The 23155-nt window shown below is 35.5% G+C and overlaps 1 protein-coding gene across 1 annotated transcript; it reads left to right on the forward strand.

Moving 5' to 3' along the window:
- The first annotated feature begins 536 nt into the window (after positions 1-536).
- LOC123531746 (snRNA-activating protein complex subunit 1-like) lies at positions 537-22542 on the forward strand. The gene is made up of 8 exons (XM_053517977.1): positions 537-846; positions 13371-13499; positions 14491-14631; positions 15096-15200; positions 15944-16065; positions 17850-17892; positions 21032-21076; positions 22411-22542. The coding sequence occupies exons 1-8, from the start codon at positions 649-651 to the stop codon at positions 22540-22542; spliced, it is 915 nt and encodes a 304-aa protein (XP_053373952.1). The 5' UTR covers positions 537-648.
- The last annotated feature ends 613 nt before the right edge of the window (positions 22543-23155 follow it).

Genomic DNA, 23155 nt, shown 5'->3' on the forward strand with positions numbered 1-23155 from the left:
AAAGCAAGCAGACGAACCTAAAAAAACACAAGCATGGTATACAAGCAAATAAAAGCAGCACATAAGGATAAAAAAACTAAGGAAAAGCATATGCACGAAGCAAATTAATTAAAGCATATAACTGGAGAAAATAGGAATAGGACTGGCTAAAGAGACGATTCATGCCTTTCCAGATATGCAGAGCTAACTATTCAGAGTTACATGCACACATTTGTAGTCTTTGCCATTCCAGAAAGAACTCATATATTTAAACTGATTCAAATTGTTAGTTAGTCTGAATTTCTCTGGTACTGAGTTCCACAGAACTGGAGTAGCATATCTAAAACTGTTCTTGCCAAATCTAATTGTTTTAACATGTGGTACCTGTAGAATATTTGTATATATAAAATTATAAGAATCATTCCTCTTACATAAAAGGAAAGCAACTTCTGTCTGAAAAGGAGGTCCGCACTTCGAGATAAAGCCTTTAAGTATTGTCTAACGGTACAGATCCGTAAACCTCTAAAAAAATCAAATTCTACCTGACAATATTGTACGGCACAACACGGGAGGAAGTTACATCAGAAGTTTTAGTGGTCTTACGCCTCGCGTAAAAAATAAAACAATAAAAACAATACAGAAAAAAAACATTATATTGATATACTTAAAATGCGACCAAAATCGGCGGGTGCTAAAATTAAGTATCCATATCAACCTACACTTGGTGTAAAAACTGATTTTGAAAAGTTACTGCAGAATTTTACATCAGCGGGTACAGTGCGATATGAAAAGTTTGCAGAATGTTGGCGAGAACTGAATATGGGGTGTTTTTGTGCAGGAAGACAGTCCAAAAGAGAAACAAGAGAGGTAAATATTATTTTGCTTGTATCATACCGATACAGTAATATTCAGACTCTGGGAAATACGCAAAAGTAAGTCAGCGAAAATAGGTGACAGTTTCAAGTTGTACAATTATTCGGTTTTAATTTATTCGGATGGAAAGGTAATATAGCTGTATAGCTAAAACTAGCAACATATATAGCTAACAGTTGTTCAATATATGTTAATATGAAATATAAAAGAGTTATTATTTTATCCAAATTTTATCTTTCCAAACTGATATATACTGGATATACCAGTGTACCCACTGGCCTAGTACCCAGTGATTGGAAAAAAGCCACTGTAGCCCCCGTATTTAAAAAAGGTCTCAAGTCTAAACCTAGTAACTATCGCCCAATTTCCCTAACTTGCATTGCTTCTAAACTCCTTGAACACATTGTTGTTTCCAATCTTATGACCTATTTTGACAAGCATAAGCTACTTAGCCAGTTCCAGCATGGCTTTAGATCAGGTCACAGTTGTGAGACTCAGCTCATTAATTTCACTCAGGAACTTTACAATAACACTGAACAGGGTCAACAAACAGATGTTATTGTCATTGACTTCTCCAAGGCGTTTGACAAGGTCGATCACATAAGACTAATTTATAAACTACAAAGCCTTGGTGTCAACCCACAAATTACCAATTGGGTCAAATCTTTCCTGTCTAACCGATCCCAGAAAGTCGCTGTTGATGGTCATTTTTCCAGTGAAGTTCCTGTACTGTCTGGAGTTCCCCAGGGGTCTGTTCTTGGGCCATGTCTCTTCCTGGTATATATCAGTGACTTACCAGACTCGGTCAAATGTAACGCAAGAATGTTTGCAGATGACACCATAATATACCTTACCATCAACTCCATTTCAGATAGTGTATCTCTGCAACAAGACCTCATTAACTTAGAAACCTGGGAGAAGACATGGTCCATGGAGTTCAACCCGGACAAGTGTGAAGTCCTTAGAATCTTTAGAAAGAAAAATCCCGTGGTCTACCCCTGCAAACTTAACAACATAGAGTTAAAAACTTGTGAGGCAGCTAAATACCTAGGCATAACCATTTCCAAAGATCTAAACTGGTCCAAACATATTGACAATATCACTTCCAAAGCAACTTCCACTCTTCGCTTCATACAACGGAATGTGAAAACTGACAATAAAAAGGTCAAAATTGCTGCCTATAACACCTATGTCCGCCCTCAACTTGAGTACTGTTCAAGCGTCTGGCATCCTTGGCAAAAAACCCTCACTAGCAAAGTCGAAAATGTCCAAAGGTCAGCTGCTAGGTACGTCATGTACGACTACAGTTACACCAGTAGTGTTACACAAATGCTGAAAACTTTAGAATGGAATACACTCCAATATAGAAGGTTACACAACTCATTAGTAATGTTTTATAAAATAAGGACCCAGACAGTTGCAGTCGATCAATCTCATCTTATTCCAACTAGAAACCTAAATTACTTAATCCCCATGTCTCACACTCAGTACTTTTCTAACTCCTACTTCCCAAGGACCATCCGTCTCTGGAACTCCCTACCAACTTATGTTAAATCTAGCCCCAGTCTCGGTATCTTTAGAGAGAGGCTGGCGGTGATCAGTATGTAATTCTATTGCCTCTGCCCCATTTTAACTGTAGCATACTGTCTTTTTTAGCTTTTATTATTTTAACATTGTAACATATCATTTCTTTAACAACTGTTTCTCTGACAGCGCCGCCCAGTGATAGTCGGAAATCGACGGTTGGGTGAAAGATGTAGATGTACCAATAGCAGCATTCGGCGGGTTATCTTCCTAAATCATTTAACAGGTGTCGCTACGGGGAATAGGTCCTATCATGCGGTGTACTCTCGGCTTTTATCATAGTGTTAAAAAAGTGATTAGGTTTAGATTATTTAAAAAGATAGAATCATGTAATTTATCAATATCATCTATTTAGATAGCTCTTTCTTCTGTTTTTAACACAAAATTTATAGCCTCATTTCAAAATGCTGGCCAGTAATATATAACTGAAATAATGTTGTAGCATTTATTTTTAAGCGAGTCACATTTCTATTTAATTTGTGAGCAAAGCTGGGTTAGCTAGTTTAGCTAGCTACAAATATTGCGAAATTTACCCCTGGATGAATGGTTACTATAGATATTAAGATGGCATAAAATTTCCTATCCACTGAATACTGATTGTTATCATAAAAATGTGCATGACATGTGTACTGTTAACTCTTAGGGGGTTAAAGAATATGTCCTTGAAGCAGACTTAACACTTCCTGCTCCCACATGAGTGTTACATATTGGACAGTCTGCTGTTAATATAATACACAATGTGTATTTATATATATATAATAAGTTTTCTTAATACTTTTAACACTGATTTGACATAATGTCTAATAGGTCTCACATTTGTTTTCTTTTTTTATTTCCAAAGCTCTACAAATCTATGGTCTGTATATTGAAAATCCTCCGCGTGTTTTTATAATATGTAAAGATTCATATTTTGACATTTTTGTGATAATTCTACTTTGTTTTCTGTAGTTAAGAAACAAATGTGTCACGTTTTTTTGTTGATTAAAAACATTTCAACTAATTGTTAGAGTGTTATCTCAAGAGGCGATGCTTTAGGCCCGACAAAAATTTGAGATTGAACCAATGACCATTTTATTGGAACTTTGGTTTTCACTTTATGTGGGCAAGTTGCTGTGAATTTGAATTGACTGAAAATTAAAGAGGCAGCACTATAAAATTAAAATTAACACGAGATAAGTTAATTTGTCAATAGAGATCATTTAAATACCTCATGGATGATATTTTCATAAAATATATGAGAAAACAGCTGTAATAATTAACTGGGCTAGTGGAAAATTGAAGGGACATCTTATCACAAGGGCGTATATTTTAACGTTTTACAGTAATTATTATTATAATTTCTATATTATTCAAGACCTCATTGCATTAAGCTGCGTATGCAGATCTTCCCGATTAAGTTGTAACTATATACTGTCTATACTGATCCTTATTTAAAGAATATAGTCTGAATACTTGCAAAATGATAAAAGGATTTCAGAACTCCAGCCAGGATTTTAAAAGGGCAGGGTGGTAGTGCCTGAAATGGCACTTGAGAGTCGCGTAGCGACGAGAAGGGGGAAAGTGTGGTAGGGGGATACCCCCTCCCACTGGGGGGGTTTGGGGGATCTCCCCCAAGAAAATTTTGAAAAACAGAAGGCTAGAGAAGGCCTCAGATGCATTTTCAGCATGAAACTATTGTCTTTTGTGTGATCCTGTTTTGACTGGAATCATTCTGTATCATGGACAAACATAATAATCTGTCAGATAAAAATTTGAAAATTTAGACACTGCATTATGGCCTGAAAATGCTTCATTTTATACTAGTTACTGTAACTACCTATTAAACTGCCTATTAAAAAGCCACCTTCTTATTAGCCTCTGTAGAATATGCCCTAGGCCATTAGTTTTAAACTTTCAGTAAATCAAGTCAAAGAGTTGGATAAATTAGGACAACTAGTGGGAAACTATGTTGAAGAAATCAAAGATCATATGGCATCAACATTTTTATTAATTTTCTAAACAACTATAATTTATTGCGAGAACAGAGCAATGGGTGCAAATATTATTTTTCTTTGTTATTGTATAAAACATAAAATATCAATATAATATAATTAATGCCTATTACAATAACATTTTACATATAACTGTCATATATTTCACTTATGAAAATTTCTACCATAACACAGGTTCTTCATACTTGACATTCATAACCAAACATATATAGATATATATATAATGATTCAAAGACTTTAAAGCTTACTTAATTAAAAATCAGTTCAGAATTTAGAGAACAAGTTTACAACTAACAACAGTTTATTATGAACAGTTCATCATTTCATCAGCCATAATTACAAAAGCCTTAGCAGAAAGTTCATACTTAAGAAGCTGCCTTGATAGCACTGGTAATTTTTCTCTCTTTCCCAAAGAACTTTTTCACCATAACTGACCTAAGTTTTTCAAACATTTGATCATCACAGTTTAGCTTAACATTAAGGAGTCTGTCAACATTTGCTGTTTTTAGAGAGCACCTGTGTGCTGTTTTAACAAGTTTGAGCGCACTGAATACCCACTCAACTTCAGCAGTACTTAATGGCATAACACATGCTGCTGCTACTAGGTCTGCCACAAGAGGGAATTGTACAGCTAGACTTTTCTGTTTATGTTCAGGACTGAAGAAAAGCTTTAACAGCTCTGGAAGGGTACGCATGTTGGCAGTAACTGTTCTGATTTTCACAATGTCTACAAACTCCTGCCATTGAACTAAGAGTGTTTCTGGGTCCATGTGATAGTGATCAGCAAGGCACTCCATCTCGTACTGGCCGTAGAAAGCAGGTAGATCATCATGCTTGCTGAGGTCAAGCGCAGCGAGGTTGTCCATCACATCGGTGTCAGAGAAGCGGTCTTGGATATTTTTTTCAAGGGACTCTAGGAAATTGGTACGACCATTCAGGAATTCTGAAGATGGCGGTTCAGAGGTGATGCCACACTCTTTCATGATGGAATTTGCTTTGTTTAGCCACGGACCATCGGATGATTTTAATTTACTTATTTTCTTCAGCACTTTGTCTACCTGACCGCTGACTTCACCAATATGACAGTCTCGTTGCTGGAAGAAGAGGCTTAGAGCGGCTACATGTGGGAGGACATCAGCAAGTAGTAGCAGATTCCGGACAGTGTCTGGTTTTTTCAGTGTTTTAAGAATACCATGACCTTGAGGGTCTGAGCTGATTGTCGTTGACTCTAAGTCTGTGATGATACATTTGTACGAACGAACGATGGAATTCACTGCCTTGTCATGGCTTAGCCAATGGTGGTGTTTAGCCTGCTTGATTGTTAGTGGGGCTTCATCAAATGCCTTCTGGACATCTCTAAGGCTGGCATTTTTGTTTGAGCTGAAGTTGTAGTTACTGTACAGAGCATCCAGAGTCTTGTCCAACTTCTTGAATGCTGACGCATTGCCGAAACTGTCTCTACAGGCAAGAGCTAGTCTGTGATCTTTACAGTGGGTGGTCACCATCTTTGGATTGATGTCACGCATCTGTTTGGCTACACCATTTTTTTTCCCTGTGAAAACTGCAGCCCCGTCTGATGCAAAGCCAGACATTTTGTGCAAGTCAATGTCATTCTCCTGTATCTGTGTGCAGATGGAGTTCACAAGACCATCAGCAGTAGCACTCTTGATCTCAGTATCCGACAAGAAGGACGTCTTTGTCTCACCATTAGCCCCAACATAACGAGAACACAGGGCCACATGCTTGATTGTTGTCAAGTCAGTCACTTCATCTACCATGACGGAATAACATGGACTGTCTTTCATTTCACTTTTCACTTCATTTCGCACACAAGTACTTAATATCTGCAGAAGTTCATTGGTTATGTCCCAACTAGTGTATGTAGCATTCTTTGCTAGTCTCAGGTTTTGTAGTGATTCTGAACCTACACTGATACACATATCAATCATGTCACCAAAAATGTCAAGAGGAAGGTTTTTTGTTATCAAGAAGTACAGAACTTTGAGGGCATCATACATAGCCTTCCCTGCCTCAGTGTGGATCTTCTCTGACATATCTTCTAGTGTTGTTTCAATGGAGACAGTTGGAGACCGCTTATGCTGTGCACTGGCTTCATGTTCTTTCACTTTATCAAATCTTAGTGTCCTGCAACCCTTCTTAACCCATACCTTAGAACCGTTATTTCCCCATGATCGGTGCTCCTGACAGAGTGTACAGTACATGACCTCATTCATTTCTCCGTCATCTCCTGCCTCGAGTTTACTTATCAGCCATGATCGGTCTTTCTGCCACGCTTTATCAAACCCCACCTTGTGTTTCGAACCATCTTTGCGTTTCTGTGCCACTGTATTGGAAACAGAGTCTGTACTTGGCGAGCGCACCGGTGTGGTACATGATACATCATCTGTGTGGTTTGGCCCTTCAACAGCTGGCTCTACTGGCCTGCAATTATGATTAAACAATGTAAGCTTTACAGACAGAAAAAATTCGGTTACCGAATTATTATTGTCCGAATACTGCTACACTTTCTGAACATCGGCCAAAACTCCAGTTTAAAGAACATGTTTGACAAATCCTGGATACACGATGACAGTTTAACATCATCTGACTCTATCTGATATTGAAATTTACAGTGACATTACCTGTTATTCAATAAATTAGGGAAAATGTGCAAGAAAATGCGTGTGTTGTTCGTAGCAATGAACGCCGGTGCGAATGTAAAATTATGTTAATATTACCGTCATCATCTAGGCCTATTTTTATAAAATTAACAGTCATCAATTTTTATGTATTGTAATGAAATAAAGATCTGTCGTTTGCATTTCAGTTTCAATCGTAAATAATACGGTAAATTTACGTCTGCATACTGAGAACTGTATTTACAAGGAGACTTTATTTTATCTTTAGAAACCAGAGATAATTTCTGATTTTTCTCGTTATTTTTCAATACATAATAATTTGCATGTAACAGGAAACAGAAGTATTAAGAATTATTTAATCCAGGGAAAATACGATCGCAAATTTGATAAACAATAAATAGCAGTTTGTACGCCGTCATTGGGTTTTTTTTTTTTTCAAATTCTTGTTCAAAATCATTTTCCAAGGAGGGCATTTAATATTGAAAAAAATACTTTAAAGCTAAATAATAGTAATAATAATAAGAATAAAGACTTTATTTATAGAGGCAACACAGTTAGGTCTAGTCCAATCTTCCCTGTGAGTCTCATACAAAACACATATTTACAACGGTACAAAAAGAAACAAAACAGAGGTGATAATGACAATCACATGGTATTTACATGTAAACAATCATATTAAAGAGAGACCGTGACCAAAAACAAGCTTTATAATAGATGAAGAGATGCTTCATGAAAAAATTTTAGATGAAAGAAATAGATATAAACATAACATCTCACAATTTCAATGACTGTACAAAACAACAACATAATAAATTCATCATAGACAAAATTTGGAATAATTACTTTACAAAAATTTGAATATGACACTTTAATATTATTGCTTGTGAACTTTGACCTATAGAAGACATTCTCCAATGACTTATGTATTTACTTTTAAAGCTTGCAAGACTTTTTGCCTGACGGACATCATTTGGCAGTGTATTCCAGATTTTTGCTCCTGAGTATTCAAAGCTTTTTCGAAAAAATTCTAATCTTGGTTTAGGGGGATACAAGTTAAGTTCTGAGTCAGTTGATCTTAGACTACGTTTGTGAATAGTATGGGTGTGATTAAATTTATCTTGTAGGTATTGAGGGCATATATTGTTGACAGACTTATAAACCATAATTGACTGTTTGTATTTAACTCGCTCTGGGAATTTCATCCAGTTTAGTTTAATAAACAGTTCCTCAGAGTGTGCATCAAACTTTGTGTCCAGGATAATCCTAGCCACTCTCTTCCGAAATTTGAGAATGGAATCAGCCTGTTCTGAGTTACAGTTTCCCCAGACAGAACAGCAATAATCTAAATGAGGTAATATATACGCATTGAAAAACAGTTTTCTAATAGGAATGTCTAAGAAGTATTTTATTCTTTTGAGGAGATAAAGTTTTGAATTACATTTTTTTAGAACATTATCAATGTGATCTTTCTAATTTAAATTTCTGTCAGCTTGCACACCTAGTAGTCTTTCAGAACTGGAGAAGTCAATGGGTGCACTGCCAAGGTGCAGGGTGTTACAGTCACTTGAATTGTGTCTGTTTGTCAGACAAACAGTCATAGCCTTTGATTTTTTGGCATTTAATGACATGGAGTTATTTTGACACCACAGATTAACACTGTCAAGTGCATTCTGCAGTGCTGTTTTTGTACTTCATAATATGTGTTTCCAGTGGCAGTTAGAGTTGTATCATCACCAAATAGATCAGTAAAGATTTCTTTTATTGCCTGTGGGAGGTCATTAATATAAAGAATGAATAGTAGAGGCCCTAACACAGATCCTTGCGGAACACCTGATTTAATATGACCAGCCTCTGACAGTTTTCCCGAGACACATACCTTTTGGTATCTGTCAGACAAATAAGATTTAAACCATTGCAGAGAGTTCTGACTAATGTTAAATGATTTTAATTTCTCTAGTAGAACTGAGTGATTCACTAAATCAAATGCCTTTGAAAGGTCTAAAAATACAGTTCCGATACATTTACCTTCATTTATAGCATTTATCCATCTGTCTACTATTGAAATTAAAGCTGTTTCACATGAGTGATTTTCCCTGATGCCAGATTGGTAATTGTATACAGAGTTATTTGCCTCAAGATGCTTTTTCAAATGAACTGAGACATGACGTTCAATAATTTTAGACAAAATTGGGAATAGAGAGATGGGTCTATAATTATTTATGTCACACTTTGAACCTTTTTTGTGGATGGGTGTGATTTTTGCAATTTTAAACTGATCTGGAAAAATATGTTTAGAAATGCTTAGATTAATGATATATGTGACAGGTTTTGATATAATATCTGTTGTCATTTTCAGAAATTTGGCCCCAAGACCATCCCTGTGGCTTTGTTAACATCAAGATTAAGTAGTTGTGCTCTTATATATTCTTCAGCTATAGGAGGAATTTCAAGCTCAGAAGCATTGGTTTGATGATTTTGTTGAGCTGGTACATTTTGTGAAAAATTCTCCTGTACTGCCTGAAACACATTTACAAAAAAGTGATTGAATATATTTGCTGTTGCTTCAGGATCAGAAAGTGGATTTCCATAATAATCGTTAATAAAATGGGTTTGGTTTTTTGAAGAATTGCCAGAGAGGTCTTTTAGATTCTTCCAAAGGATCTTAGGATCTTTTTTGTGTTTGTTGTTGATAGTTTCTTTAAAAAAAGATTTCTTTGAATGTTTAATAATGAGTTTTACCTTGTTTCGCCAAATTTTATACTGTTCATAATCTCCCTTACCTTTGTAATAATCTCTTTGTTTAATTGCTGTTCGTATTTCATTAGAAAACCAGTCTGGCTGATTTGTGTGTTTAACACGGCGTGTTTTCATAGGTGCATGATTATCAAGGGTAGAAAGAAATAACTTTGTGAAGTAATCCAAAGCATCATTTGGATCATCAAAAATGTCAATAGTGTTCCATGGTTGGTATTGCAAGTCCCATAAAAAAATTTCCAGATTGAAGTACTTTGTATTTCTGTATGAAATAATTTTGTGCATTGGACCATCTGATTGTGTTGATGTTTTCCTTGTAATGCAGACTGGTAAATGATCACTAAGTGATAGTTTAGGGATTGATATATTCTTTATATGATATGGAGTGTTAGTATAAACATGATCTATTAGAGTAGATGTTGTTTGAGTAATTCTTGTTGGCTTATCAACTACTTGTTTTAGATTAAAGTTGTCATTTAGATTAATCAGATTATTTGTAACAGTGTTTTTAGAAAGTAAATCAATGTTCAAATCACCAATAATTAGTATTTCTTTTTCTTCACATATCAATTTTTCAAGAATGCCTTCATAGATTAAAGTCCATGATTTAGAGGACGATGGTGGCCGGTAAACATATCCTGACTGGGACTGATTTGTGACATGTAGGACAGAGTTAACAGCTGTCTTCATTTGTTTCCCAAGAACAGCACCGCCTTTTCCATTAAGATGCACTTCATCATAGAACAGTTTTTCATTGACCTGCCCATCCATCATAACTACAGTTGTATTGTCCAGAAATTTGTAACCTTTTGTTTCACAAAGACATTGTAGTTGTCCATTTGCTGATTTGATTACTTGTAGTGAGAGTTTGTCCTTTTTCTTTGGAAGAATAGATGAGATGATGATTTTTGCATCACTCTTTACTCCTAATAGTGTCTCTGCCAAATCAGCATGTTGCTCAGTGATAGTCAATGGTGTATCTGCATTAGAGATATTGTTGATTCCTGCATGAACTATAAAAACATCAGTATTCTTTATGTTGGTGGTCTTTTGTAATTCATCAATGTTGTTTTTAATGTAATTTATTTTGGCACCCGAGTATGATCGGATTCTGACACTGGTGTTTCTGCTGGTCATTTTTGCAGCACTTAACACTTGTCACTGAATCTCCAAAGATGAATATGTTTCTTTTATCTTCTAGTCTGCCAGAGGGCAAGTTAAGTTGTCTGTCTGTTCCTACTGTCTTCTGTTGATTGATTTCTTGTAGCAGATCAGTATTTGTTGATTGAATCTTGCATGTTGGTATTGCTGTTTGTGTTTGGCATGATAAGTTTATTTGCATTTTAAGATTTTGTGTGAGTTTTTTGAGGTCATTCTTTAAGTTTGAGATTTCATCTTTTTCTTTCTTCAGTTCACTTTTTAGCATGAGAATGTCAGCTTTTGTTGCAGTTGTTTCTATATTCTGTTTAATTTGCTCAATTTCTAATTTTGCTGCACTCACATCGTCTTCTACTTTGGAAACATGGTATCCGAGATCTTGATTTTCAGCCTGCACCAATAGATTACTGTGCTTTTCTGTTAGTTTGCGTTTTTCATCATTTAGTTGCTTGATTGTTTGTTTCAATTTTGTGTTTTCCTCTTCCAAAATCAGACATTTTGCATTTACATCAGCAACACTGTTTTGAAGAGTTTTTATGACTGCTGACTTTTCTGTGATGGAAGTTGTCAGTTTAGTTTGTTCCTTTGTTTCTGTAATTAATTTGTTGTTCTGCTTCAAGAGTTCTCTGTTTTCAATTTCCAGGCTATTTATTTGTTTCTTGAGTTGATTTTTCTCTGAGTTATCTACAGCTACTGTTTCTGTGCCTGTGGCTTTCTCACAAGTTGTTGGAACTTTAGTACTGACAAGATCTGATGTGATCTTTTCTTCACACTTATGTTCACAGTGTTGTTTTGACCGGCCATTGTCTTGATAAGATGAGTTACTAGCATCAATTTCAGCATGCTTGAGATTAAACTGAAAGTTGACTGGTCTTTCACTAATGGTTTTCTTGCCAGTAGGGGAAGGGGTTATAACACTGCCATTTGGGGTGAATATTTGCTTAACTGAAGTATTCTCAGAAGATTGTCTCGAGACCGTATTGTGCTTATTGTTGTACTGGAAATTCACAGGTGTTCCGCTTACAGCTTTTTTCTTGTGGGGTGCCTGACTGTATTTCTTTATACTTTTTGTCAAAATATGCTCTGTCGACTGGTGGACCACCTTTCTTGGCTTTCTTTTCAGCCTTCTGTATTTCTTTACCGAGATTAACTAAGTCACTATTAAATGCTGGACCAGTAAATTTAGCAATGAGTGAGCTGATAAGACCTGGTGATTTAGATATACTAGAATTTGGAGAGGTTCCTTCATTTTGAGTTGTTTGGTGTTCACTGTCACAGGATTGTGTATAATTGTTGAAGTGTAGAAAGTAGACTGCTGGCTTGAGTCTGATTTTGCAGGACTTGATTTTGATGAAAGTCCTGTAACTAGGCGTTGGAATATTGTGTTTGTCCATGCCCTACAACCTGGTCCTTGTATTAACATTGTCATAGTGTGATACATTGTAGTCACAACCTTCTTGGAGGTAATCTCTTCTGTAAGGCCTGTTTGGTCCTTGTTTGGTTGAAAGGAATACATTTCTTGTATTAATCCAAGCATTTCTGCATACGTTTCCTTCTTAAAGAATTTAACAGAGATGTTGTCACTTGAATCACATTATAAATATCATAATGACTGCCATTCAGAATGTCCAAACACCCAAACTAAGTTGGGATAGTACATTAAAAGAAACATTTATTGAAAATATCGATTTAGATCAGCTATCTTTATTATGCATTGGTATTCCAAACATCCAATGTTATATTAATCCTTTTAAGATATCCATAAAATCAAAATAATAACTGAACAGTTTTCACCAGTTTTCTATAAAATCCTTCACATCATTTTAAATAAATTATATCCAAAGAGATAATGTTCCAACTAACACATAGATATAAATTTTTCCAGTTTTGATAAAGGAAAATTTTTTCTAAAGTTACCAAGAACACTGAATCTATGCAAGACAGGGTGGCTAAACAACACGCCATAACCATAGCTTTCCTAAGTGGACACTGCCATTTCCATTAGCCCCATGCAGAGCTGCTGGACTTCACATAACGGTTAGATGAGGATAAACCTGCTCTTGACAAGACCACAATTATGTAAACACACATAGCATTGCCAAAAGTTAGAAGGATGACCTAAAGAAAAAACTTAAAGGACAGATCTTATCACTGAATACTAGTGTGGCAACAAACAATAACAATGATAAGATTTTGAATGTAATCGCATTGTATATTGTGAAATAATGTGGAAATAATAAAATTACAAATTTATTTTTGAAGAATAAGGTCTTGAATTTATGTTTGCAGAAGTCTCCAAAACTGAAATATAGAGGACTCTACTTACCAGGAAAAGCTTTGTACGGTACTTGGTAATTGCATTATTTCAGGAGCTTCTTATAATATGTTTCAGTTTGTAGAGCAATGCTTCCACATTGCCACACAATTCTGGTTACCACCGTCATCGTTCCTTGTGCGGGCCGGAGCACTTTATCTCCTCTATGGACTTTATCATTATCAGCTTGTTATGCCAAAAGTAAAGGTTAGTAAATATTTTCATTAAATGAGCCGTGCCATGAGAAAACCAACATAGTGGGTTTGCGACCAGCATGGATCCAGACCAGCCTGCGCATCCGCGCAGTCTGGTCAGGCTCCATGCTGTTCGCTTTTAAGGCCTATTGGAATTGGAGAAACTGTTAGCGAACAGCATGGATCCTGACCAGACTGCCCGGATGCGCAGGCTGGTCTGGATCCATGCTGGTCGCAAAGCCACTATGTTGGTTTTCTCATGGCACGGCTCAAATACGTTTTAGATCTTGTCTTCAGTTAACTGTTTTATGAAAAGAAAATGTTACAATCATTGATTCCAAGATTTCTTGCATGTTAATGCTTCTTAAGTCTGCATAGTGCTATAACTTTGGCTGTTGCACCTTTATGTGAAATGATGTCATACTTGTTTGCACGTGCCATAATGAATTGTTTGATGTAAACAGTAGATTTCTTTAATCAGCAGTCATTTGTTTTTGAGATGTTATGAAAATTGCTTTTAATTTAAATTAATGAAGTTACTAGTTTGAACAGTTGGGATCTTTAATAAGGATTAATTAGAGGTAATCGAAATGAGACTGAATAAAGATTTACTTCTTGGGGGAAAGCATCATTCGTTCAAAATGTCAGATCGAATGTCAATCCCCTGGGAGAGAAACATGGTAAAAAAGGAAGTTTGATTCAAAAACTTTTGAGGTTAGTATCATTATTATTCTTCAAAAAACTGAAAACTTTGATAAACACTAACTGTATGGAAGCGTGTATGCGTAAAGTGCTGACAGCGTATACAGGGCATCAAGGAAACAGTCTTTTTTTATTAAATCTTTTCATAATGTGTACTTATTTTGTCCATATACGTCCCTCCTCATAACTCGAATTTCGGTTATCTCGAAATAAAAAGCACGGTCCCTTGAAATTCAAGATACCGAGTTTTGACTGTATATTCAAAGGTTAAAAATAAATGCAAACAAATGTTACAATTTCAGATCCGAGTTACACCAGAACAGTGGAAGACAATAATGGAGTACCAGGAGGAAGCTAGAGAACAGCAGCATCTTGATCTTGATTACGTCTTCCAGAAACTGCTGCTCGATAAAGCTTTCCAGTTTGTGGCTACTCCAGAAGAGGTACTTCCACCTCCCTGTCATAGCTTCTGCAAGATTATACAGATTGTTTAGGACTATATATTTCATCTAGTTAGAAAATGATCTTTGTCACAGCTCTAGAGAAAAATATTTAGAGTACCTTATGACCAATAATTTGGTGAAAGTATAGCTTAAATTGCATTAAATGTTGTCTTTCTTCCTAACTGAGTTAAAAATGGTGTTAACTGTTAAAGATTGATAGTTTTACACAAAAGCAGTGACATATTACCATCTTATTTCCTGAAAGAAATTTGCTTTTTTGTTCATTTTAGGAAAATCTAATTTTCTGCAGGTCCAAGTTATGAAGGACGAAAGCTCTGTTCATGTAAATGAAGAGAAGTCAACATATTTAAGGATGATTAAAAACCCATTTCCATAATCAAATGTGAAAAAGACCATTTTCATTTGCAGTTTATAGTTTTTCACTTGTCACTATTTGTTTTTAGGTCAGTCTTAAACAGAGAGGAAGTGACGACAACAAAATCATTCCAGACAGTATGAAAGAAGAAACCAGTATGCTGGATGAAATATTCTCAAGCTCCTCATTAAATGTATGTTTCTGTAAAGTTTTGTAGACTTACAGCCCTTTGCTGTCAGTAATAAGATTAAGACAATCTTTTCAATCACGGTCTTAAAGAGAGCTGTTGTATAGCTACTAAACTTTATACACTTTACATTCAAGACCAAGAAACTGTTGTTTAGTTGAATCACATTTTGTTGCTTTTGAACATGTTATGATACACAGTACATATATATAGTAACGAGAAAAAAAAGCTACAAGATATTTCAACAATCACTGTGGGGAATCACATGATCAAAATAAAAGTAAAAGTTATATTTTGAAGAACATGAATAAATTTCCTACCAGAGTAAGATATGAAATTTAAACATAGCCTAACATATGACTAATGTAAGCTGTTAAATTATTATGTAGTTGACAATAATGATAGATATCCTGTAATTACAAACACTAAGGAAAATAAGAAGTCTCAGTTTCTTGAAGTGTTCCAGGTAATCAGAAAGTAACTGTGATTGAAATATATGTAGTTTTAGGATACATCTATGTTGCTGTATCATAGGCAATATTTTAGATTTACAGCAAAAGTTACTTCAATGTTATTCAACATTATTCATAAAAATATTTTGGTTTAGAGACTTGTTTTGGTCATGTGATTCCCCGCAGTGAAAAATACTATTCATTTCTGAAGAACTTTCTTTAAAATCAGAGATCACAACAAGGAGTAGTGACCTGCTATTTCTGAAGATTTGTGAAGACATGTCATGTATTTTGCAGCAACTTTCATTGGTACATGATCAGTACCAGAAGATGAAGTTGGCCATTCATGGGGAGGATGCTGCTGAGCCAGATACCTCACTCAATATTGTACACTCTGACCTTATTACTGGTATCTATAAGTAAGTTATCATGTTATAAATCTACATTTAGATCATGCCACCTTAGACACAACTTATGGCTCCCACACCACTGTGTGGTGGGAGACATATTGATTTACTCCTGTCTGTGTGTCTGTCTGTCTTTCACAAATCTTGTCCGTACTCAAGTCGAATATTTCTCATCTGATCTTCACCAGACTTGAACAAAATGTGTTTGCCAATAAGTCCTTGGCCAAGTTCGATAACTAGCCAAGTCGGCCAAGGCACTTCAGAATTATGGCCCTAGAATTACCGATAGGCCACTTACTCCAACACTTATCCGATAAACCGCTTAGTCCAACACTTACTCCAAAACTATCAAAGGTATATTTTCTGTGAGTAAACAGTATATAAAGACAGACTTACTACTCAGATGATTAGGCAGTTGTGGGAGACATGCGCTTTTCTCAAAAGCAGCTCTAGGTTTTATGTTGAATTTCCATAGTTTTTTAAGACTAAAAATTAAATCTTACTTTAGGACCTGGCAAATCGCTACATTAGTTTCAGTTGCAGATGTTCAGAGAAAAATCTCAGTGGTATGGCTTGTGTCTAAATATCTTAATTCAAATGTAACATGTCTGATAATGCAACAACTTCCATACAATGGCATTAATCCCAAAATCTTGGGCTACATTAGATTAAGAGATGTTTAAACTTGTGTTTGATACAATTTCTGTACCTAACCTTTGTATGTGTAGTTAAAATTTATTCCATTTACTGTATTTGTTGACAAAATACAGTCGAACTTTGTTCTCTCAAACACCACACTTTGCTCAAACTCATCATCAGGTCCCAGTAAAATCCCTGTATAATGTATATAGTTCTGTAGCTCAGGCTGTTGATAACTGGAATAAATTTTGAAGGTCCTGTCAAGTTTGAGTGAATACAGTTTGACTGTATCATGGAAATGGATCTTATTTATGTTTAACAAAATGTAACACAAATGGATCTTACATATTTTAACAAAATATAACAGAAATGGATTAGTACAGTAATTCTGTTGTCAACTTCATATTGGTAACTGTGCCTGTAGGAAAAACTTGTATTAAAATAAGAAACTTACATTGCCTTTAACATTTAGCCTGCTTGTGGCAAGTGATTCTGCCTTTGCGACCAGTGCAGACCAAGATCGGCCTGCACAGACGTGCAGGCTGATCATGGTGTGCACTGTTTACTATTCAGTCAGTAAATTTTCAGTGAACACCCCTATGGTATTGCCCAGATTGAATAATGGACCAGTCCAATTTAGAAATTTAACAGGTTAAAGGTTAAATTAGGTTGGGTAATTTTTGTGTAAGCTTTATTTAGTGATTTTGAAGAAGACAGATATACATGTAGTTGCGGTATTTAACCCTTATCATGCTGGACATGATTGATTCAGCCTTTGCGACCAGTGTAGATCATGATCATCTGTGCAGTCTGATCATGATCTGCACTGTTCGCCATTCAGTCAATATTTTTTTGGTTAGCACCCCTTTTCACAGTTAATGGTACTGTCCAAATTGAAGGATGGCCAAATTCAATATAGAAATTTAGTAGGAAAGGGGTTAAAATTCACAGAACATGATTGTTTGTGTTTTAGGACATGATTCAGATCCATATTCACAAATATTTCAATTCATTAGTGGCATTTTTGTTGTGAAAATTAGTGAAAATATAATCATTATGAATATTACCGAATCTACAGTGTTGAGAATTGTTTTGTCTATTGTTATTTAATGATTTACCTGAATGGTAAATGTTGACATACGTATTGTCTTTTTCAGAACTCTTCAGACCCACAGAGTTAGACAGGCTGGTCTCAAAAATGTAAGTAAATAGATTCTGTATGTAGGAACATTTGGATTACAAAATTTAGACTTTTCGGTAAGAACTCTGTATGCTTGATTTTGTTGAGAATGCAACTGATTTTATGAAACCTTGCATAATATACATTTGAGCCATGCCGTGAGAAAACCAGCATAGTGGGTTTGCGACCAGCATGGATCCAGACCAGCCTGCGCATCTGCGCAATCTGGTCAGGATCCATGCTGTTCGCTTTCAAAGCCTATTGGTATTAGAGATACTGTTAGCGAACAGCATGGATCCTGACCAGACTGCGCGGATGCGCAGGCTGGTCTGGATCCATGCTGGTCGCAAACCCACTTTGTTGGTTTTCCGATGGCATGGCTCATTTATTAAATGCTTGCCAGTCAGTCAAAACTAAGATCTGATATCACAAAAGAATGTTCATACTTTTTTCTATCAAGTCTAGCAAAATGTTGTTTTAAACTACATGTATCACAAACTATACAGTTAATATTTATATAAGGAAGTATGTAATGAATTTGGATATTAGACAAACAAAAAATTCTGCAGAATGAAAGTATTGTTTGTTTATTGAAAGGAAATAGTATTAAGTGAGCATCACTGTGTAAAATCCGACTTTAGAATCCCCTTTGGAAAGTCTGAAATTCCCATTAAGCCCTCATTTAGACCGCTTTAGAATAAACAATCCCCTTTGGAAAGTCTGAAATTCCTATTAAGCCCTCATTTAGACTGCTACAGAATAAACAGTCCCCTTTGTAAAGTCTGAAATTCCTATTAAGCCCTCATTTAGACTGCTACAGAATAAACAATCCCCTTTGGAAAGTCTGAAATTCCTATTAAGCCCTCATTTAGACTGCTTTGGAATAAAGGATCCCCTTTGGAAAGTCTGAAATTCCTATTAAGCCCTCATTTAGACTGCTTTGGAATAAAGGATCCCCTTTTCCCATTAAACTAATTTAGACAGCATTTGAATGAAGAATCCTCTTTGGAAAGTCTAAAATTCCACTTAAGCTCTCATGTAGAGTACTGTTCTGCACTGTAGAACATTGCATCATAAAATTCCCCTTAAGCTGTCATACAGGTTCACACATGTGAAAAATGTGAATAATTTTGTGGAAAATATCTTTAGGTACTTTGGATGTTTTATTATCCCCCGACGAAAGTCGGAGGGATATAGTTTTAGCGTTGTCCGTCTTTCCGTCCGTCCGTCCGTCCGTCCATCCTTCCGTCCGTCTTTCTGTCCGTCCTTCCGTCCGCCCGTCCGGAGCCATATCTAGGAAATGGTTGGGAATATTTATTTAAAACTTCATGTACATGATCACCACAATGAGTTCTTGCGGCCCGTCAAGTTTCAGTCAGATTGCCCAAGTAACACCAGAGTTATGGCCCTTAGAAGTTTCTAGTGTTAACTATATAGGGTACTATAAATATGGCAATTTCTGCATCATAACTTTTGATATATTTGACCTAAAACTATGAAACTTAAACAGAATTTAGATCACCATAATGTGGTTGTGTACACACAATTTCATTTGGATTTGTTTGTAAATTAATAGTTATTGCCCTTTAATTGTATAAAAATCCTTATATTTGTATATAACAAACTTACCATTTGGTAGAATTTCATTAAATTTCTTTCATTCTTTTCCATGAACATTTATTGTAAACATGTGAAGTTGTGTACCCACACCTGGTCACCCCCTTACCTTGATCACACAGATCCCCCGTTATCCCCCCCACCCCCCACCCCCCTCTCAAAAAAAATAAAAAAGAATCATTCCTTATTTTAGATTTTTTTCAAACAAACTTATGTACATGTTCACCACTATGAGGTTATGGGGCCCATCAAGTTTCAGACAGATTGCCCAAGTAACACCAGAGTTATGGCCCTTAGAAGTTTCTAGTGTTAACTATATAGGGTACTATAGATATGCCAATTTCTGCATCATAACTTTTGATATATTTGACCTAGAACTATGAAACTTTAACAGAATTTAGAGCACTATAATGTGGTTGTGCACAGACAATTTTGTACGGATTTCTTTTTGTAACTTCAGAGTTATTGCCCTTTAATTGTCTAAAAATCCACATATTTGTACATAACAAACTTACCATTTGGCAGAATTTCATTAAATTTCTTTCATTCTTTTCTATGAACATTTATTATAAACATGTGAAGTTGCGCACCCACACCTGGTCACCCACTTGCCTTGGTCACCCCCCTCCCCCTCCCAACCCCCCCCCCCCCCCCCCCACAATCCCAAATTTTTAAAAAAAAATTTTTCATTTCTTATTTTAGATTTTTTTCAAACCTTCCAAGTTGTACCATTCCCCTGCCTCACTTCTCCACCCAGTCATGCCCACCACTGATCATGCATCCTCTGCCCCCTCCCCATCTCCAACTTCACTCTTTTACCTTTTTTTTTTTTTTTTTTTTTCATTTTTAATTTTCAATCAATATTTATTATCAGCATGTGAAATTTTGTTTCCTCTCCCGTTCCCCTGCACCCCCCCCCCTAAAAAAATAAATATATACATATATCTATATATAGATATATATATTTCCATTCCTTTTTTTTTTTTTTTTTTAATGTTCAAACCTTCAACATATTAAGTTGTGACTGCACAAACCTTGCCCTCAGCCATGTTCAAGATATCTTACCTGTGTTCTCTTAAGGACATCTTATCTTTTAAGTTCAAATGTACATGTAAAACAGCAACACCTGGTGCCAAACCACTCAAAGACAATATTTCATTCCAGTTAAACTTCAAGCTCACATTTCAATTAACTGCATTTAATTTTAAAAGCTAAGCTTATTACAGTAAGCATATCCCATTCAAAATAAATTCTTTAGTCAGGATCAAAGTATCATACATTTATTATGTACTCTTTAATTAAACATTTGTTTTCTGTTAAATTGATTTTGACTAATGAAATTATTTGCTTCTTATTAACATCCTTAACTTTTTGCCGGATATATCTTTTTGCCATTCCTCACCACAAACCCTTTCGGCGGGGGATACCAATTCATCGAATTTGCTTGTTTCCAATTATCTTTCATTTAAGTTCATGTTGAATTTTCTTGAAGAATTGAAACAGATAAACAGAGATTATTTCACACTGATTTATTGTTTTCAGAAAGAAAAGAACATAGAGAGTACAGAAGATGAAGAAGAAATTTTGGTATGTGCTTGTCTAGTGTAATTTACCTTTATCCTGCAAAATTTCTAAAATGGAACTGTCCATCATTCAATTTGGGCAATACCATTTATTATTCAAAAGGGTGTTCACTGAAAATTTCCTAACTGAATAGTGAACAGTTCACATGGATGTGCAGGCTGACCATGGTCTGCACTGTTCGCAAAAGCATAATCACTTGCCGCTAGCAGGCTAAAGGTTAATGTTAGATTCCCATTTTCTGTAACAACATTGTTAGTACTTTTTTCTTTTGCATGTAATTTTTATCTCATTTAGATGGTCTGCAGGAGTGATTAATTTTGAATTGTAAACAGTTTATATGTTGTTCTAGGAATAAAAGACAAAATCTTAATGAAATTTCCTGCTTTCTATTTAGATCTCTTTTTTTCCACACTATTTGATTGAAGTTTCAGCCTGATGGCTTAAAGTCAAAATGTATATTTATTGATATATTTGAAGAAAGTCAGTTGTAGTGATTGTTCTTGAAAATTGCCATTTTGATAAAAGCTGTAGGAAAGAATAGAGTAAAATATAGAATCTGTTTTGTTTACTATCCCTTCATATAACGAAAGAAACCCTTTTTAGACCAAAATAGTATTGCTTAACCCCGCTATATTTCTAAAATGGACTTGTCTATCATTCTATTGGGGCAGTACCATTTATTATTCAAAGGGGTGTACATTGAAAATTTACTGGCTGAATAGCAAACAGTGTAGACCATGATCAGCCTGCACAGAATCTGATGTGCAGGCTGATCTTGGTCTGTGCTGGCCGCAAAGGCAAAGCTCCTCAATATAAATGATTAAGTGTCATGAATACTCTGTGTTTTAATAAAACTCAAGATTATAGTTCGGAAGAACTATGTGACTAAATACTTCTCAGCGTAGTATACATGTAAAATGACTATTATACTAATGTATGTATGAAACATTAAAAGTGTAAAAAAAATCACAAACTGTCCAAACCACTTGCCGACAGCAGGCTAAAGGTTAGACAATTGGAACAGTCTATAATGCATAGAATCAATATGTTTATAGTAATACAGTTATTTTAACTTACAGAATAATGTTTATTTAAAATATTGGTACATGTTCTAATTTTATCTGGAGATAAATTTGACAATAGGATATTTTGTCAGACTTGTTTCCAAGACTACATGTGGACAGTTACCACACAGAACTATCATTTTCTTATTTTAAGACCATTGTGTATTTGACCATGTGAATAAAAGCTAACTGTAGATAGAATCACATTTTAAGTTTTCCAAAGATTTTCTTTATGTACAGGTCGTGAATGTACTAATTCTTGATTAATTATAGACTGCAGAATCTCAGTCAGTGAAAAAGAAGTTGAAACAAAAAGCTTTTGAGCAAAGTACTGGTGGGTACAGAGAACTTCCTGGCAGAGGTGAAAAACGCAAGAGTGAAGGTAGACAGGATATTAGATATTGAGGTTTTATTAGCTCATAGTCACATAGTGACAAGGTGAGCTTTTGTGATCACCCTTCGTCCGTCGTCAGTCCGTCCGTGCGTGCGTGCGTCCGTCAACAATTTCTTGTCTACACGATAGTGGTTTCATTTATGATTTTATTTTAACCAAACTTGCACACAACTTGTATCACCATAAGATCACGGTTCTTTTCTTGAACTGGTCAGATCCCTTAATGGGTTCCAGAGTTATAGCCCCTGAAAGGGCCAAAATTAGCTATTTTGACCTTGTCTGCACAATAGCAGCTTCATTTATGATTTGATTTTAACCAAACTTGCACGCAACTTGTATCACCACAAGGTCTTGCTTCCTTTCTTTAACTGGCCATATTCTATCATGGGTTCTAAAGTTATGGCCCCTTAAAGGTCCAAAATTGGCTATTTTGGCTTTTGCAGCCATATAGAGACTTCATTTATGGTTTTATTTGATACAAACTTCCAAAATATCTTCAACAACAATAAATCTTGGATTCCATGACAAATCAGATCCAATCATAGGTTCCAGAGTTATTTTTTATCTGATTACCTCCCCTGATTGGAATCAAAATGGATTTATATCAGTAAGTACTTGCAGGAC

Source organism: Mercenaria mercenaria, chromosome 11, assembly GCF_021730395.1.
Source record: "Mercenaria mercenaria strain notata chromosome 11, MADL_Memer_1, whole genome shotgun sequence".
In the NCBI taxonomy this organism is placed as follows: domain Eukaryota; kingdom Metazoa; phylum Mollusca; class Bivalvia; order Venerida; family Veneridae; genus Mercenaria; species Mercenaria mercenaria.